We start from the raw sequence: 16,974 nt of genomic DNA, 5'->3' as shown, positions 1-16,974 counted from the left end.
ACCAAAGGCAGCAGTGGATGGGCTGGACTTGGGCTCCCGCTCTGCGCTCCACCTCCGGTCCTCCAGAATTGGGCATGGACCAGGCCAGCAACGACAGTCCCTGGGGCCACTTCCCCCCATGACAGAACTGGAGAGGCGGGGCACAGTCCCCCACTGCGTGCGTCTGGCCATGACTGGGGAGGCCTCTACTGATGACGTCTCAGCCTTGAGAAAGTCGTGTGCACGGCTGAGACCCTGGCCAGGGCCTCTCTCGTGCTGCCCGCTTGCCCCTGTCCTTGCAGGTGACCTGCTCTTGGAGGGCTTCAACAACTACACATTTCTGTCCAATGGCTTCGTGCCCATCCCAGCCGCCCAGGATGACGAGATGTTCCAGGAGACGCTGGAGGCCATGTCCATCATGGGCTTCAACGAAGAGGAGCAGCTGGGTAGGCCTCGCAGCCAGGGGCCTGGGGCCCGCTGAGCTCATTAGGACTGCAGTCAGGGTGGACCCCTGCTTGCCGAATTCCCCGCCTCCCAGGGAGAAGGAATTCTGCTTGTGCTTCGCTAGTGTTCTAGAAAGGCAGCTGCCAGACTTCAGGCTCCCCTCCCCACTTGCAAGTGACCCGGGCTGGCCTAAGCAAGGCTGCTATCCTCAGGTGTGGCAGGATTTAGGGACGCAGAAGATTCTTCTAGAACCTGGGTCCTCGTCCTCTGTCACCGACAACATTGTCTCTATGTAGACAGCAGCCAGGCTACATCCCAGCCCCCACCCGGGGGTTCTGTGTCCAAGGAGCAGGTGGATCTCCTGCTCGAGTCCCTGACCAGGGTCTGTTGACTGGTTGGTGGTCTAGGCTGAGCTCCATTCCTGAGCTCCTCACGATGGCAGGGGCGTGGAACGTTCTGGAAGGGGCAGGTGATGGTTTCTGAGAAGGGTTCCTGGGCTACAGATGGAGATGCCAATCTTGCTAGGAACAGGGGCACGGTGGACAGGGCAGGATTCCCAGAGCTCTTTCTGAGAAGGCGGCTCTGGTGAGACCCTGTGGACCAGGGTCACCAACCAAAGGCCAGGAAGCACTTTGGGCCTGAGAACAGGACGGCTCCAAGTCTTGGTCTGATGCTGTGCCTCCGGAAACACTTTCCTTCTGGGGCGAACGTGCCCCAGTGTCCAGGGTCAATCTCTTCTGGAAACACGAGGGCAGGATGGTGGAAAGTCTCCCTCTTCCCACGCCCTGCAGATCCCCAGAATGTCGCTAATGGCTGAAAGGCGGTGACGGGGAGGGCCACTCCTCTGAGATAACCTGAGTCCAGAAAGAAGGTCCCGAGGCTCGGCTGACGAGCGGATGCCGTTGGTGGCTTCTGGCCAGGGTCCCTGGCAGAGTCCAGCGCCGTGACCTCCCCAAGCGTGATTCATGTTATTTGGGACATGGGTCAGTCTTGCTTCTGATCTTGCTTTTTAAAAACATAAATAGTGATTAAATGCTCACTTTGTACCAGAAATTTGCTAATTCCTTTTCTTCCTCCTCAAGACACCAGGGTGTTCATTGTAGTTTACTTAAATAGTAAAAAATTGGGACAAACTAAAACGTTGATCCATAAATGATTTATTAGATCCTTGCCTGTCCTTGTGAAAGAAAACTAATGGAGCAATTTAAGTTGCCTTGGAAAAATGCATTTCCTCTGTAGAAATGCTGACAGTATATTTAAAGTGAAGAAAGACATCAGGTGACAATTGTATGAAGTGCTCTATGTGCATCATTTAATATCATGACAACCCCGTGAGGCAGCTGTTGTTATCCTGTGTTTGTCAGTGGGGAAACCAAGAAACAGAGAGGTGAAGACACTTACCCAAGGACACACAGCAAGTTGCTGGTGGAGCTGGGGCTTACTTTTGGGACTTTGGAATTCCAAAGCCCCCACTTTTGTCTGTGGGAAGGGATTTTTTGTCCTTTAAAATTCTGTAAAACTGTGTTAGGACCTGGTGGAAACAGGCTGGAAGGATCCTGGTGTGTTCTAGACGTGGACCCGACTGCTGGGTGGTAGGTGATGCCTAGCCCTAATCGGTGACTGTTCCCTTCTCTACCCCTTTCAGTTCTTCTGACGGCTTTCAAAGACAGAGTGGCAGTCTGGTGCGTAGTAGGTCTTCAGTTCCTCTTGGTAGTCCCCCTTTGAACCGCAGAGGGCCAATCCCAGGCCAGCTCCTGCCCACATTTTGACAGTATGATTTGTTTTCCTAGCATTCATTCTTATTGTTGTCCTCTACTTCTGGCAAACGAGGCTGACATTTTACTTAAGATGAAGTTTCCTAATAAAATAAGCGTAAGGAAATCAAAGTGAATTTAAAGAAGAAAGTTAAGTCAATAATGGAGCAGACAGTGCCCAGAGCAAGGTCAAGATGATGACAAGCAATGACCCGTGGCATGCTGACCATCCAGGAGAGACCTCGGGCTCCTCCTGAACCTCCCGCCACCAGGCGGGGGAGGGACGCTTGCCGAGCAGGTGCACGATCCTGGGTTCCATCCCCAGCACTGCACGTGTGCACGCATGTGCACAAACATGCATGCACACACACACACACGGCCAGAGGAGGACCAGGAGGCGGGGAGGAGTCAGGCACCTGGCAGGAGCAGCATGAGGCTGCAGGTGACGGATTCCCTGCCACATCAAGTTCTCTTCTCAGAGAGTAACTGCAGAGCCACCAGAACCCAAGAGAGAGGGAGCCAGAAGGGACCTCAGAGGCTGGCAGTCCAGCCCCCGTTTTCCGAGCTCAGTGAGGGAAAGGTCCCAGGCAACGTGGGTACTACTGGAACAGCTGCGGTGACAGGGGGCAGCTGATGTTGGTCGGGCGCTTAATTACCACTTGACTTAATCCTGGTGATGGTCCTAGGCCCAGAGAGGTCACACAGCTGCTAAGAACAGGGCCAGCACCCGAGCCTCTGTGGTCAGCATCCGCATCTGTGCATGGAACCCCCCCAGGGTGTGGAGATTGGTGGCCCAACCTCAGCCGTCTGACATGATGCTACTTCCTGTTTTGTCTGCAAATAATACAGTCGGTTCCGTCTGTATTATTTTCATGGATAGGGTTGATTTCTATGGCCCTGTTCACACTGGGCTTTGTCATAAACAATAACGTCTATAAACTCACTAATTTGTGCCCTAGTTATACTGATTTTAATAAATTCCTAATTATTAAGATTTTTTTTTAAAGTTCCACCGGGTGTGGTGGTGCTTGCCTGTCCTCCCAGCCATTCAGGAGGCTGAGGCAGGAGGATCACAAGTTCAAAGCCAGCCCAGGCACCTTAGACCTTCAGCGGTTTAGCAAGACCCTGTCTCAAAATTAAAAAAAAATAAAAAGGGCTAGAGACGCGGCTCGGTGGTCAAGTGTTCCTGGGTTCCACCCCCAGTACCAGGAAGAAAGAGGAGAGTATCACCTGACTCAGATCACCCGTCCGTTTACCCCTGACTGTGCACACGCCTCCTGCCAGCAGTAATGAGGAGTGTGGTTTCCCAGGTCCCCTGTGGTCAGTTTCTGCCAGCTTGGTGGCTAGATCTATGGGCATGTATTCTCCGATAGTTCTGAAGCCAGAGGGCCGAGGCCAGGCTGTGGGCAGGGTTGGTTCCCCTGGGATTCCGCAAGAGGATCCGCCCGCCCCTCTCCAAATCCCAGCCACGGCCAGTGCTCCTGAATGTTCTTGGCTCGTAGCTGCTGGCCCTTCACGTGGCTTCTTCTGTGTCCCCGCTTCTGTCTAAAGACGCTTGACACTGGATGTAGGGCCAACCAGGTAATCTGAGTTGATCTTGCCCTGAGATTGGTTACCTTTTTAAATTTGCAAAGATTCTTTTTCTTTTTTTTTAAATTATGTATATATATTTTTAGTTGTCGATGGCTCTTTTTAAAAAATTATTTATTCATATGTGGTGCTGAGAATTGAACCCAGGGCCTCGCACATGGCAGGCAAGTGCTCTACCACTGAGCCACAACTCCAGCCCCCGAGATTCTTTTTCAAATAAGGCCATTGTCATAGGTTCCAGGCATCCACATTCAGTGGTGGCTGGCATTATCCAGTGCCCCTGGGCCAGGCCCCTTGCCAGCCTCACCTCCCTTCATGTCAGCTCCATGAAGTGGTAGCTACCACCGATGCTCCCTTTTGCAGACAGGGAAACTGAGGCTCTGTGAGGCGAAGCTGGGATTTGAACCCAGGACTGTCTGGATGCCAGCCTCCGCCACCTCCCTGCTGGTGGGGCCCCATTCCTGTCCGCGAGCTCTTTCCATTCATGTCTGGGGCCTGGGTTAGCTCGCCACTCTTTTGTCGCTTCTGTGATCACATTAACTGTGTCAGAAAATGCAAATGGGCAGCTCCTGAGCCTACAGGAGAGAGAGAATTTGGCCACTGCAACCTGCAAAACTAATTTTAATTGGTCTCCAATATTAAAATGTGGGATTTTATGTAAAAATATGGGTTTGTATCATCTTTGGAAAAAGCAGTTCTGGCAACACCTGGCTTATCCCCCGGGGGCAACAGTAGCGCTGGCTCTGCCCCCTTTGGGTGGGGATATGCCCCCTGCCCAGTCCCCATCAGCCCCCTCTGTCCATTTAGCCCAGTTCTGCTCCAAGGGTGAGTTCCCCCCACCAGGGGACTTTTTGGCAATCTCTGGAGACACCTTGCTCATCCCCACTCTGGAAGGGGGCCCTGCTGTCATCTAGTGGTTAAAGTCCAGGGGTGCTGTACACTCGTCCTTCCAGGGTGCCCAGGAAGCAGCCTACAACCAAGACTGCTCTAGCCCCAAATTTCAGTGATGCCGAGGGGAAGAAGCCCTGGGACAGACGGCTCTCCTGGCCCTGCAGCCACTTCAGCAAGTTCTGGTTTAGAGTGGCACTTTAAGAACCATGGCTACGGCCTTGGGAGTTGACAAAGCCCCTTTCATAGGCGGTTGTGGAAAGAGCCAGTCGACAGCAGCTTTGTTCATGTATGGAGTCTCGGCTGCAGTGCCTGGGGCAGCCGGGGGAGTGGCCAGCAGCTGGATCTTCCTCCCGCTGCGCTGGGCCTGGCTCCCGTGGTGTGAGAATGGTTGCTATCAAGGGCCTTGTAACCCTTGGTTTGGCCTCAGGAACCAGAGGAGGCTGGCCTCTCTAGACTTCATTCCTGGAACTTTTTAGAATCCAGAACTCTTGGTGACTTACTCCCAAGTTCAGCTAAGACAAGCATTTGCTTTAATCAGTTATCCATCTTCCACCCATCCCTCCATCCTGCCCCATCCATCTGTCCTCCATTCAACCTTCAAACGTTCATTATCATCCATCCATCACTCCATTCTCCATCTACCCATCCTTCATCTATCATCCATCTTCCATTCTCCATCCATCTATCCATCCTTCATCTATCCATCATCTTCCATCCATCCGTCCATCCTCCATTCTCCATCCATCTGTTCATCCTTTCCCTATCCATCCTCCATCACCCTTCCTCCATCCTCCATCCTCCATCCTCTATCCTTCCATCACTGCAGTCTCCATCTATTCATCTACCTATCATCTTCCATCCATCCTCCATCTGTCCATCCACCATTCATCCATTCCATTCTCCATCTATCCATTCTTCATCAACTCATCTTCCATCCTCTGTCCATCCATCTGCCACCCATCATTCCACCCATCATTCCATTCTCCCCCATCTGTCCATTCTTCATCCACTCATCTTCCATCTGTCATCTTCCATCCATCCATCCATCCATCCATCCATACATACATACATCACTCCATTCTCCATCCTGCATGCATCTTATCTATCTGTCACGCCTTCTTCCTTCCCTCGCCATGTGTGTCTGGATCCTGGAATACTAAGCTTGGGAGTACTAAGATGTTTAGGGCACACCCCCACCTAACAAAAACTCATGGTCCTGAACAGATTTCCATCGCAGAAACCATTTTCACAGTAACGTGGGCTGAGCATGGGGTCCCAAGAGTTCCGAGTATTCCAGGAACACAGTGTGTCTGTCTGAAGCTACTAGATAATAAGTGGGAAAATTTTTCCACCTTCTTCATCTTAATTTAAGCATCTTTTACATCCAGTGGAGTATGTTTAGCATAGGTTTTTTAAAAACACTTTTATTAGTATATGAAATACATTTAGAAAATCATGTCTGTCCTAAATGTACTGTTCAATGAAATTCCATGAACTGGATGGATATAGCTGCCAAACTTGCAACTCTTTTAAGCTGGACACCACACAAGCCCCTCCAAAGCTCCCTTCCAGCAGCTTCCCGTGGTTAGGATTAGCCATTACCCCACCTCTAACAATGTGGCTTAGTTTTGCCTGTCCTTGAACTTTCTATAAATGCACTTGTATGGTGTTCTTGTTTGCACCTGGCGTCCTTTGTTGGACATTCTTGTCTTGACATGCCAGCTTTGTTGTAGTTATAGATCACTATTCTCATTGACCTGCAGCGGGGTCGACAGACAGTTTCTATCAAGGCCATGTAGCCTCGATGCACCATACGACGCCTGTTGCGACTGTTCAACTCTGCCACAGCTATAGATATTGCACAAATGAATGAGTGTGACTGTGTTCTAATAAAACTTTATTAACAATAGCAGCCAGTGGGCCATGTGTGGGCCGCAGGCTGGAGTTTGCTAGTCCCTGCCCTGTAGCATTCTATTGTAGCACGAGGGTCTTAGCAATGATCTGGAGCCATTCAGTCACTCATCCAGGTACTCTTCCTGTGTACAAGAACCAGGTGGTGTGACTCTCTCCTCCACACAGGAGCTCAGGAATGAGTCTCCCCAGAAGAAAGGTATAGATAGGCTCTGGTCCCCAGCGACTCTGAGATTGTAAACCTGGCACACCTTAGTACTGATGCTTAGTACTGGGATATCTTAGTACTGATGCTTAGTTCTGGCACACCTGAGTACTGATGCTACATCTTCTTTCCTCACCTCAGCCATATTGAAGGTGGTGTCATCCGTCTTACAGCTTGGAAATATTGTCTTCAAGAAGGAAAGGAACACAGACCAGGCATCCATGCCAGATAACACAGGTATTCACCCCCTTTTCCCAGTTACGGAAGCTGTGGGGATGGGAGGGAGGGTCCCATTCTGCCCTTGGCGGCCTGGTCTTCCCCTGTGCCGTGTTTCATTTTCTGTGGATTCAGCTCCCTGTGATCACCTGAGGTCCAGAAATGTAGAATGGTACAAGACCACGGTCTGAGAGACCAAGACCACGCTTCTACAGCTTCTGTCACAATATATTGTTACGATTGTTCTATCTTAGTTAGGGTTGTTGACTTCTCAATGTGCCTGATTTATAAATCAAACCTTGTCATATGCCTGGATAGAAGAAAATGAAGTCTGTGTAGGGTTTGATACCATCTGTGGTTTCAGGCATCCCCTGGGGGTCTCAGAACATGTGCCCCTTGGATAAGGGCTCTGCACCTCGGGGTGAGGGTACCTGTTTACCTGGACTAGGCTGTTATCACTGAGCTCTCTTTCATCAGACTTCTCACAGCTGAAAACCCTTTGGTGGAAAATTCCTAAATCAGCGTGGTTTAGATCCGATGAATTCTTAGGGTTCATCTCTTCCAAAACCCTCCTCTCATTTGTTTGTTAAACACATATTTCTTGAGCACCCACTGTATGCACTGGGCACAGTGGGAGACCAGAAAAGACTAACCCCTCTTACGGCACATGTGGTCATATCAGAGAGACAGTTCTTCGCTTTCCCTGAAATGAGACACGCCAGGTAAAACACAGGAGGCCAAGTTAAGTGTGAATTTCAGGTAAACAGCAAACACTTCTTATCATCGGCTTGCCCATTTTAGTCAGTTTTTGTGTCACTGTGACCAATGTACATGACAAGAACGATATAGAGGAGGAAAAGTTTATTTTGGCTCATGGTTTCAGAGGTTCAGTCCATGGTCGGCTGACACTGTAGCTCTGGGCCCGAGGTGAGGCAGAACATCACGGCACAAGGGATGGAGGAGGAAAGCAGCTCGAGACACAGCAAGCAGGGGGCTCCACTCACCAGGAACAAAATAAAAATCCCAGAGGCATGTGCCCATGACCCACCTCCTCCAACCTCACCCTGCCTGCCGACAGTTACCACCCAGTTAATCCATTCAAGTGGATCAATCCACTGACTAGGTTACAGCGCTCATACCCCAGTCACTTCACCTCTAGACTTTCTTGCATCATCTCACACATGAGCTTTTGAGGGACACCACTTACGTAAACCATCGCAATGTCCCACGTGGCGTTTGAGAAGTAATTATGCCAATGATACTGAAAAGTGTTCTTTATCTGAAATCACATTTAACTGGGAATTCCATTGTGTTTTCCCCACTAAATCTGATAACCCTACACAATACTGAGTGTTTCCAGACACCAGGCCACCATGCTTGTTGGCGGCTGAGCTAGAAGGGTGTGTGCCCTCATCAGAACCCGCGGCCTGGGCAGGGGTGCCAGGGCTGTGTTGTCTTTGCCAGCCCACCAGGGCTCACCCCCATTAGACCTATCTTGGCTGTTACACTTCCCAAAAGTGACAGGATAACAGAATCTACACTCCCAGTGGGAAAATGAGAAGCGACAGAGAATCCTTGCGAATGGAGGGGGAAGCTTCCCGATCTCCTGTTCAGCATTGTTCTTCGAGTGTTTGTGACTGACGTCAATCACGGCAGTCACGTCACCCTGTTGACATTGTTTGGGAAACAGATTTTTAACTCAGTACTTGCCATTGTTGAGATCACTTCTCTCCCCCCAGCATGACAAACAAAAAATGTCTCTGGACATTGCCAAATGTCCCCTAGGGACACAGTCATTCCCACTGAAGAACCATGGTCTGGAAAGAGACTGTTCCCTTTAACTGCTGTTTGCTCTTCCACCTCACGAGATCAGTGCAGCGCGTTTGTCCCCTCTCGTGCTAATGGACACCTCCACTGCTTCTGGCATTGTGCTGTTACATCTTCTAGAACAACGGAGCGCGTGTTTCCTGACTAGTTGCCATGTGTCGGGCGCTTTACACACCTTACCCCACAGGATGCCCAGCGGTGGCCGTTTACACAGCTGGGGAAAGCAGGGCCCTAGGAGGTTAGATGTCTTGTCCAAAGTCAGGTGACTTAGAAGTAAGGGGAGCCAGGGCTTGGACCCGTCTGACCCCAGGTCCCCGTAGCTCCAGCCCACGCCATTTTTGCCTCTTAGCAAAACACTAAGGGGAAGGTCACCAGGAGCGTGATCCAGGACTGGCACCGCGCTCACACCAGCCCTGCTTCCCGAGAGCAGCCTGTGTAGCGCAGACCACGCCGTCCCTGCTGCTTCCTTTGTGCGCCTCTCTTGTGACACGCTCAAGATGCTTCTTTTCTTATCCAGCTGCTCAGAAAGTTTGCCACCTTGTGGGAATTAATGTGACAGATTTCACCAGAGCCATCCTAACCCCACGTATCAAAGTGGGACGGGACGTGGTACAGAAAGCCCAGACCAAAGAACAGGTAAGATGTTCCTGCCATGCATTCCTGCAGTTTCCCACCTGCCTGTCCATCCACCCGACAGCCCTCCATCCATCCATCAACATCCACCTATATACCCTCCCACCACCTGCCTATGCACCTATCTACCAACCCCTCCATTCACCGCCCCATCCATCAGCCCATCCATCCATCCATCAGCCCATCCATCCATCCATCAGCCCGTTCATTCATCCATCAACCCATCTCCCCATTCATCCGTATATCTACCAACCCATCCGTTCACCCACCTATCCATCAATCCATTCACCCTTCCATCCATCAACCCATCTACCCATTCATCTATCTACCAATCCATCCATCCAACATCCATCCATCCACCATGCACTATCCATCAACCTGCCCACTCACCCTTTCATTAATCTACCCACGCTCACACTCAGCATCTACCCACCTATCCTACATCATATATCCTCCTACCCATCACCTATCCATCCACCTGCCCATCGATTTATTCATCTATTCATCCACCTATTCATCACCCAGCTGCCTATCCACCCACCCACACATCCAGCATCCCTTTACCCACCTACCTATCCAACATCCACCCATCCATCCATCCATCCATTCATCCACCTGTCCACCCACCCAGCTGCCCATCTATCCATCCATCCATCTGTCCACCCCTCTCTCTATTTCTCATCCATCCGATACTAGAATACTTGAGGCCCCATGTCAGGTTTTGAGGACACAGTGCTAACCAAGAGGTTATGCCATGACTTTTTGTCGATCTCTTAGTTGTGGGTATGAGGCCTGACCTTAGAGACTTACCCTTGGAAGTGGCAGGCTGACTACCTTTAATGATCCCAAGATCAAACAGCCTCCACGGTTCCCCTGAGGTGAGGCGTTTCGTGACCCACAGGATTATTCCTTGGGTCTGACTATACTTCCTGCTGCTTTCCTGCTGGTTAAAGAGATGATAATATTCCCCTTTTTGTCTGTTGGTTTATTTTTAAAGGATCCATTAAAGGTAAGGGGAGAGGCATATGTGGTGGTGCACACCTGTGATCCCAGCCGCTCAGGAGGCTGAGGCAGGAGGATCACAAGTTCAAGGCCAGCATCAGCAACTTAGTGAGACCTAGTCTTAAAATTAAAAAGGTCAGGGAAGTAACTTAGTGGTAAAATAAATAAGTAGATAAATAAAATATGGGGAGAAGAAAAATCTGAACCTGCAGCATGTTGCCCCCGTGAAAACACAGCTCATGGGAATATCCACGCTCTCTTCTTCCCCTGCAGGCTGACTTTGCCATAGAGGCTCTGGCCAAGGCCACCTATGAGCGCCTTTTCCGCTGGATACTCAGCCGTGTGAACAAAGCCCTGGACAAGACACATCGGCAAGGTGCTTCCTTCCTGGGCATCCTGGATATTGCTGGCTTCGAGATCTTTGAGGTATAGCATTGTGGGATCATGGCAGCCATGGTCTTGGTCCTCTGGGGTGAGGCTGTCCCTTGGACAAATCATTATTTTGGAGAAAGGCATGTACTTAGCCACTGGAGAGTGGAAAGCTGCCTAGTTAAGTTTAGAAACTTGAGATGTAAGAGACAGAAAGCCCAAGAAACCAAGAAAGTCTTGGTTTGTGTAAGGAAGATGCCCAAAGGTACAGCTGTGTCCAGTAGGCGGGGCGTGATCTCCTGCCATCTCTCCCTCTGCCCTCCTCCGTATTGACCCCATTCCTAAGTAGGCTCTCCCCTATGGCTGGCAAGAGGGCTGCCACAGCTCCAGACTGTCTCCCAGCAACCCTGGCAGAGAGACCACATCAGTTTTTCAACGGTTCCAACTAAAATCATGGCATTGAGTCTCGCTGACTCCTGAGGTGGGCCCCATGGTCACCTCCAAGCCAAGCACTGTTTTCAAGGTCTTGCAGTATTTCTAGTAGTGTAAACGTGGTTCCTGGAGCCCACTCCCATGGTTTGGAGGAACATTCTCAGAGAAGGATTTGGGCTGACAGAGCTACAGAAGATGCCTACTGCAGAATTACTGTGTCTGGGCCTCAGATTCCCCGTCTGTAAAATGGGGATGAGGACTTGCCTTACATGGTTAGTTCACCCATAGCGCCTTCTCCCGATGGCAAAGACAAGCTTCCTAAAGCCAGGCGAGTGGCTGTGTCACACCTGCTGGCCGGAGGACCTCCGGGCAGACTGTCAGGCCTCAGCCCTCTCTGGGCACTGGAGGGGCGTGGCGGCTGCGGGGCTGGCTCCGCCCCCGGCCTAGGCAGGTGCTCAGGCCCCTCCCTCCCGCGCAGGTGAACTCCTTCGAGCAGCTGTGCATCAACTACACCAACGAGAAGCTGCAGCAGCTCTTCAACCACACCATGTTCATCCTGGAGCAGGAGGAGTACCAGCGCGAGGGCATCGAGTGGAACTTCATCGACTTCGGCCTGGACCTGCAGCCCTGCATCGAGCTCATCGAGCGGCCGGTGAGGCGGGGCGTGGCGCTTGGCTGCTCGGGGCCCGCCCGCTCCCTCGCCGCTTCCCCTCTCCGAGCCCCTAGGCCGAGTCTGAACTCGAGCACTCTTCCCGCTAGCCCACCTTTGATTACCAAAGGTATTTTCCTTTTCAGAAAATGACTCCCGCGCTCGCTGCTCTCGCTCCCCGCCTTCCTTCCCTTTACCTCTCCCACTCGCTCTTCCCTGAAGGTGGGAGTCCGTCCTGTCCCCTGCCGTGCCCCATGCTCCTAGAACCTTCGCAGGCAGACAACACGGGTTGATGAACATTTACTGAGCACCTACTATGTGCTGGGCCCTTCTTCAGGGGCTGGGGCAGTAACTGAGACAGACTCGGGCCCTTCCCTCCTTGGAGGAACAGATAGTGAAACCAGACAAGTAAAATTCCTGGCAGGGCCACCGAGGAGAGGGATTTGGGAAGGCCTGCTGTGGACAGAGCAGTCAGAAAACGCTTTGAGACCGAGTCTGCAGGGCAAATGGCACGTGCAAACTTGGCGATGCTCCCAAGGCCTTAGTTTCAGCTGTCTCAGCCAGGAGATGCTTGACTGACAGGAATCCTAGGTGAATTGATTAGTGAAGAAAGCCCTTGATTTTCTTGCAAGGACTGTGCAATCTCCAGGTTGTCCACTAGGGGCAGCAGCAAGCGCCTTCCCTCCTAGGTGCCTGCGGTCCATCCCAGGACCACCCACTGGCCCCGGGGTAATTTAGCGGGTGGGGGGCATAGGAACACAGATCTGTCTTATGTATCAAGTGTGGTGACAGCAGGGGGAGGCCTGTGCATTGTGTGTGTGTGTGGGGGGGGGGTCTCTCCCAGTGTGCCTGAAGCAGGGGTGACGGCCTCACTGCGACCCCTGCCCCCTTGTCCTCCACAGAACAACCCTCCAGGCGTGCTGGCCCTGCTGGATGAGGAGTGCTGGTTCCCCAAGGCCACGGACAAGTCTTTTGTGGAGAAGCTGTGCTCAGAGCAGGGCAACCACCCCAAGTTCCAGAAGCCCAAGCAGCTCAAGGACAAGACAGAGTTCTCCATCATCCACTATGCTGGCAAGGTACTGGCCGCAGCCCAGGGCCGCCTCTGTCCCGGGGAGCCCAGGTGGATGCGCGGACCAGGGATGACTTGGAATGGCAGAGCCCTGGGGCTGGCTGGAGACCCCAGAGACACTTAGCAGAACACACTCAGCCAGGGCCTGTGTGTGATTTGTCCAGGCGTCCGTAGGGCTAGACTGTGTCTCACTCACGTGTTCAAACACCACGTCCAGGCTGTTCTTTCTTGGAGACTCTAAATCCTGCCTGCTGTGAGTTAAACCCCCAAAGAGGGATCAACTGGCATGAGGTGAACACTGCATCTACTCTGGGGTTTAACCAATGTGCCCGCCATTGCCAGCCTGCTCCATCTGCAAGGTCCATGGTAGTCCCCCCCCCCCCCCCCACTTCTTCCCTCCTTCTCCATCATCACTGTGTCCTGGCTATTAGTGTACAGGACCTTGCCTTATGGCTCCCAAGTTTCCTGGATGATGTGTAAGGTTCCTAGCCTAGTCTGGCTTGCAGAACTATTTTATTAATCCCCCAGTATCCCCACTGCATCATAAGAATGGGCAGTGCTCTCCCTGGACCAGCAGGTAACAAACTACAAGCCCAAGGGCCAGATCTGGCCCATAGATTGTGTTTATAAATAAAGTTTTATTGGAACACAGCCATACTCATTTGCTTACATAATGGCTATGGTCACTTTCATGCTACAAGGACAGAGCTGGATAGTGTGGCTCACCAGGCTGAAGATGTTTACCCTCTAGGTTCTTTACCCAAGTTCCCCCACTCCTACCCAATATTCAAGGGAGAATATGCTCCTTCAAATGTGTAGAAGAAATCCTTTTATTTTCCTGGCTTCATGTGTTTTTTCCAGTCCCTTCTCAGATCAGGCCTAGCCATCACCCCACATCCCATAATAACCCACCAGAGCTGTGTCATCAGCTTCCTTCATTTCGTCGTCACAGTAATAAAATTAAGGCTTTGGGCACCTTTGGTGTTCAAGTGAGGAATCCCCAAAGCTTTAAATGTCTGCTTGTTGTTTCTGTGTACCTGGAGACCAGAATCTCCAAGTTAAAGCAGTCACGGTCCCCAGAGATTGGGAAAGAGGACCCACACTCAGTTTAAAACTAGGATTGTCGTGGAGGCTCTCCTGGGTGAGGGGGACTGGAGCGTGTCGGGAGAGCTTTTGCCACCTTAGACCCATCCTTAGCCCTGTGCTGGCTCTGGAGAGGAGGCCACCAGGGGAGGGGCTGCAGGAGAAGCACGGAGGGAAAGGCCTTCCCTGCAGCGGCCACTGCTTGCTGACCCTCAGGGCACAGGGCCCTTGGTCCATGGGCCTCCTCCACGGTGTCTGTGGAGACCTATCATGGCGGCCACGAACGTCATTTCCTCTCTGACCCTGGAAGATTTGGGAGGGGATTGGGAGGACTGGGTCCTGCTGTTGGTGTCTGACTGCAGAGAGGAAATCTGACCCGTGGGTGGCCCTTGGCAGGTGGACTATAACGCCAGTGCCTGGCTGACCAAGAACATGGACCCGCTGAATGACAATGTGACTTCCCTCCTCAACGCCTCCTCAGACAAGTTCGTGGCTGACCTGTGGAAGGACGGTAAGACCCTCCTGGCTCTGGAGGCTGCTTCAAGCTGGAGTCCTCTACCTCCTCCAGCTGCCCCAACTCCCACACCTGCCCCAGGAGGGGAGGCCCCGTGCGAGGGGCAGGGAGATGACCCTGTTGTCATGCTAGTGAAACAGTCTACCTTCCTGAAGGTGACTCCCGAGTCCCCTCAGCCCCACACCTGGACCCCAGGGGCAGGTCTGAGGTCAGGGCTCAGGCAACAGATGGAGGAAATGGTGACCAGGCAGGCAGGTTAGGCTGCCCCCAGCTGAAGTCAGAGGCCATGGCTTCGGTCTTGTCTCTGCCACGTACAAGCTGCGCCATCTTTGGTGGATACTTGACCTTATTAACCTTCAGTGTCCTTATTAGCTGGAGGGTTAAGTTAGGCCAAGTCAGACTTGGCCGTGCATCAGGATCATCTTGTCAAAACCCGGGTTGCTGTGCTCCCTCCCCGGGCTGTCAGCAGTCCTGGGTGGGCCTGGGACTGCTCTTCCCTCCAGTGGCCCGGAGGTGCTGCTGGCCTGGGAACCGCTCTGGTCCCTCCTGAGAGCCAGGGAGTAGAGGGCCTGTGGTTTGCCAGGGCTGGTGGACTCTGCTGATTTGATCCTGGCCCTGGGATCACACCAATGTCACTTGTCACAGGGCCTGTGGGCCTGGGACTGCAGGACTGGCTTGCTTTGTTTGGGGGAGGATAGGATGGGCTCCAGGGAGGGTCCAGCTGTGCCAGACTTACTGAGCACGGGCCCTGTGCCAGGCCCTGGGTCTGGGCAGCAGCATGTCACTCCAGGTAAACCTCACCCTGGGCCCATGACCATTCCGGCCAGGCCCTGCCCTCAAGGCCCCGTCTAGAGGAGAGTTAGGCAAGTGGAGCGTCACTGTCATGGGGCACCCGAGTCCACAGTGCAGAAGTGGCATAGCCCAAGGCCAGAGGGTCGGGCTTGGCATGGGCAGAACCTGTGGGCTGTGGACTCTCCCTCCATTCCCAAAGGGCCTCTGCCTTGATGACGGCGGTGCTGGTGGTGATGCACCTGCTCCGTTGGGAACTCGCTCGTGGCCAGGTCCCTCCCTGTGTTTTCTGTGCTCCTGCTCCGTTCTCTCCCTCGATCTGTGGGGTCGCTCACTCGCTGCTTTCGGGTCCCTGTTCAAGTGTCATTTCACCAGACAGCCCCACCCCGTCCAAGGAAGAGCCCGTCTCCCCCTCGTTTTCCCAGCCACACCTCACCACCTGGACTGTCCCACACTCACCTGACCACTGGCTGACTGCTTCGGTTAGACGGCCAGAGGATGAGGGTTGGCGGGCAGGCCTCTGCGTGTCCATGGTGTGTCCCTGAGGCCAAGCACATGGCAGTGCCCAGTCAGTGCCTGTGGGTGGAGGAAGGACTGAGGCTGCAGGGACTGAGTCTCGAGCCCACCGCTTACCCTGCCCCGGAGGTAGAGGCTTGCGGGCTGCCTCGTAGGAGGAGAACCAAGGCACAGAGTGGCCAGGCCAGGCTACCTCAGTGAGCGGCATGAACGGTCAACCCAGGTCTCTGATAAGAGCAGAGGAAATTTGTTCTGTCACTCAGGCAGGCTTGGGGTTTCCCGAATCGACACTACTTGGATGCCACCACCCATGTGCCTCCCCTTCCCACTGCTGGGCGGAGGCTGGACAGGAGAGGAGGGCACTGGGCCCACCGAGGGCACCTGGCTTCTCCCAGGAGTGTCCTCCACCCTCCGGGCCTGCTTCCCTGGCCCGTGGCAGGCGTGGAGGGCTGGAGGCTAATGCCACCCTTCATGTGCCCCATAGTGGATCGCATCGTGGGCCTGGACCAAATGGCGAAGATGACTGAGAGCTCGCTGCCCAGCGCCTCCAAGACCAAGAAGGGCATGTTCCGCACCGTGGGGCAGCTGTACAAGGAGCAGCTGGGCAAGCTGATGACCACGCTGCGCAACACCACGCCCAACTTTGTGCGCTGCATCATCCCCAACCACGAGAAGAGGGTGAGACTGACCCCTCCTGGGGCTCCGGGCCCTGGCTGCCCGCCAGGCACATTGTCCGGGGACATGGGAGGCACCAAGGCACACCAAGGCAGAGGGCCAGGAGAAGCCTGAGTGCCCCCAGCCCCTGCCCACCCCAGGGGCTCCGTTGCCCACGGGTGGGAGGCTACCTGGGTCGGGGGCCATCCCCATTCCCGGAGGCAAAGCAGGCAAGTGAGAGGCAGACCATTCAGCTCGGGGTCGCTCGGGGGCGAAGCCTCTCGCCCTCTCGTTGCTCTAGTAACTCTCCACCTGTCTGCTGTGGGTGCCAGGTGCTCGCGACCCAGTGCTGGAGATGTTTTTGTGGCAGAGCTGGGAGGGTCTGCTCTGTCGCGTAGCGGGTAGAGGCCAGGAGGCTGCGGAGCATCCTGCAGCGCCCCTGCAGCA

The 16,974-nt window shown here is 53.3% G+C and overlaps 1 protein-coding gene across 1 annotated transcript in view; it reads left to right on the top strand.

The window, feature by feature from the left end:
- Positions 1-16,974, top strand: part of MYH11 (myosin heavy chain 11) — a 91,827-nt gene that overhangs the window by 50,346 nt on the left and 24,507 nt on the right. Inside the window, exons 10-17 of the mRNA XM_079120602.1 lie at positions 282-425; positions 6,916-7,011; positions 9,335-9,453; positions 10,726-10,878; positions 11,732-11,905; positions 12,805-12,978; positions 14,451-14,565; positions 16,358-16,551. Coding sequence (XP_078976728.1) covers positions 282-425; positions 6,916-7,011; positions 9,335-9,453; positions 10,726-10,878; positions 11,732-11,905; positions 12,805-12,978; positions 14,451-14,565; positions 16,358-16,551 — 1,169 coding nt within the window. The remainder of the gene's footprint in view (positions 1-281; positions 426-6,915; positions 7,012-9,334; positions 9,454-10,725; positions 10,879-11,731; positions 11,906-12,804; positions 12,979-14,450; positions 14,566-16,357; positions 16,552-16,974) is intronic.

Source organism: Sciurus vulgaris (assembly GCF_902686455.1).
Source record: "Sciurus vulgaris genome assembly, chromosome: 18".
Lineage (NCBI taxonomy): Eukaryota > Metazoa > Chordata > Mammalia > Rodentia > Sciuridae > Sciurus > Sciurus vulgaris.
Note: the sequence above shows the minus strand (reverse complement) of the source record. Positions and strands in the feature narration are given on the sequence as shown.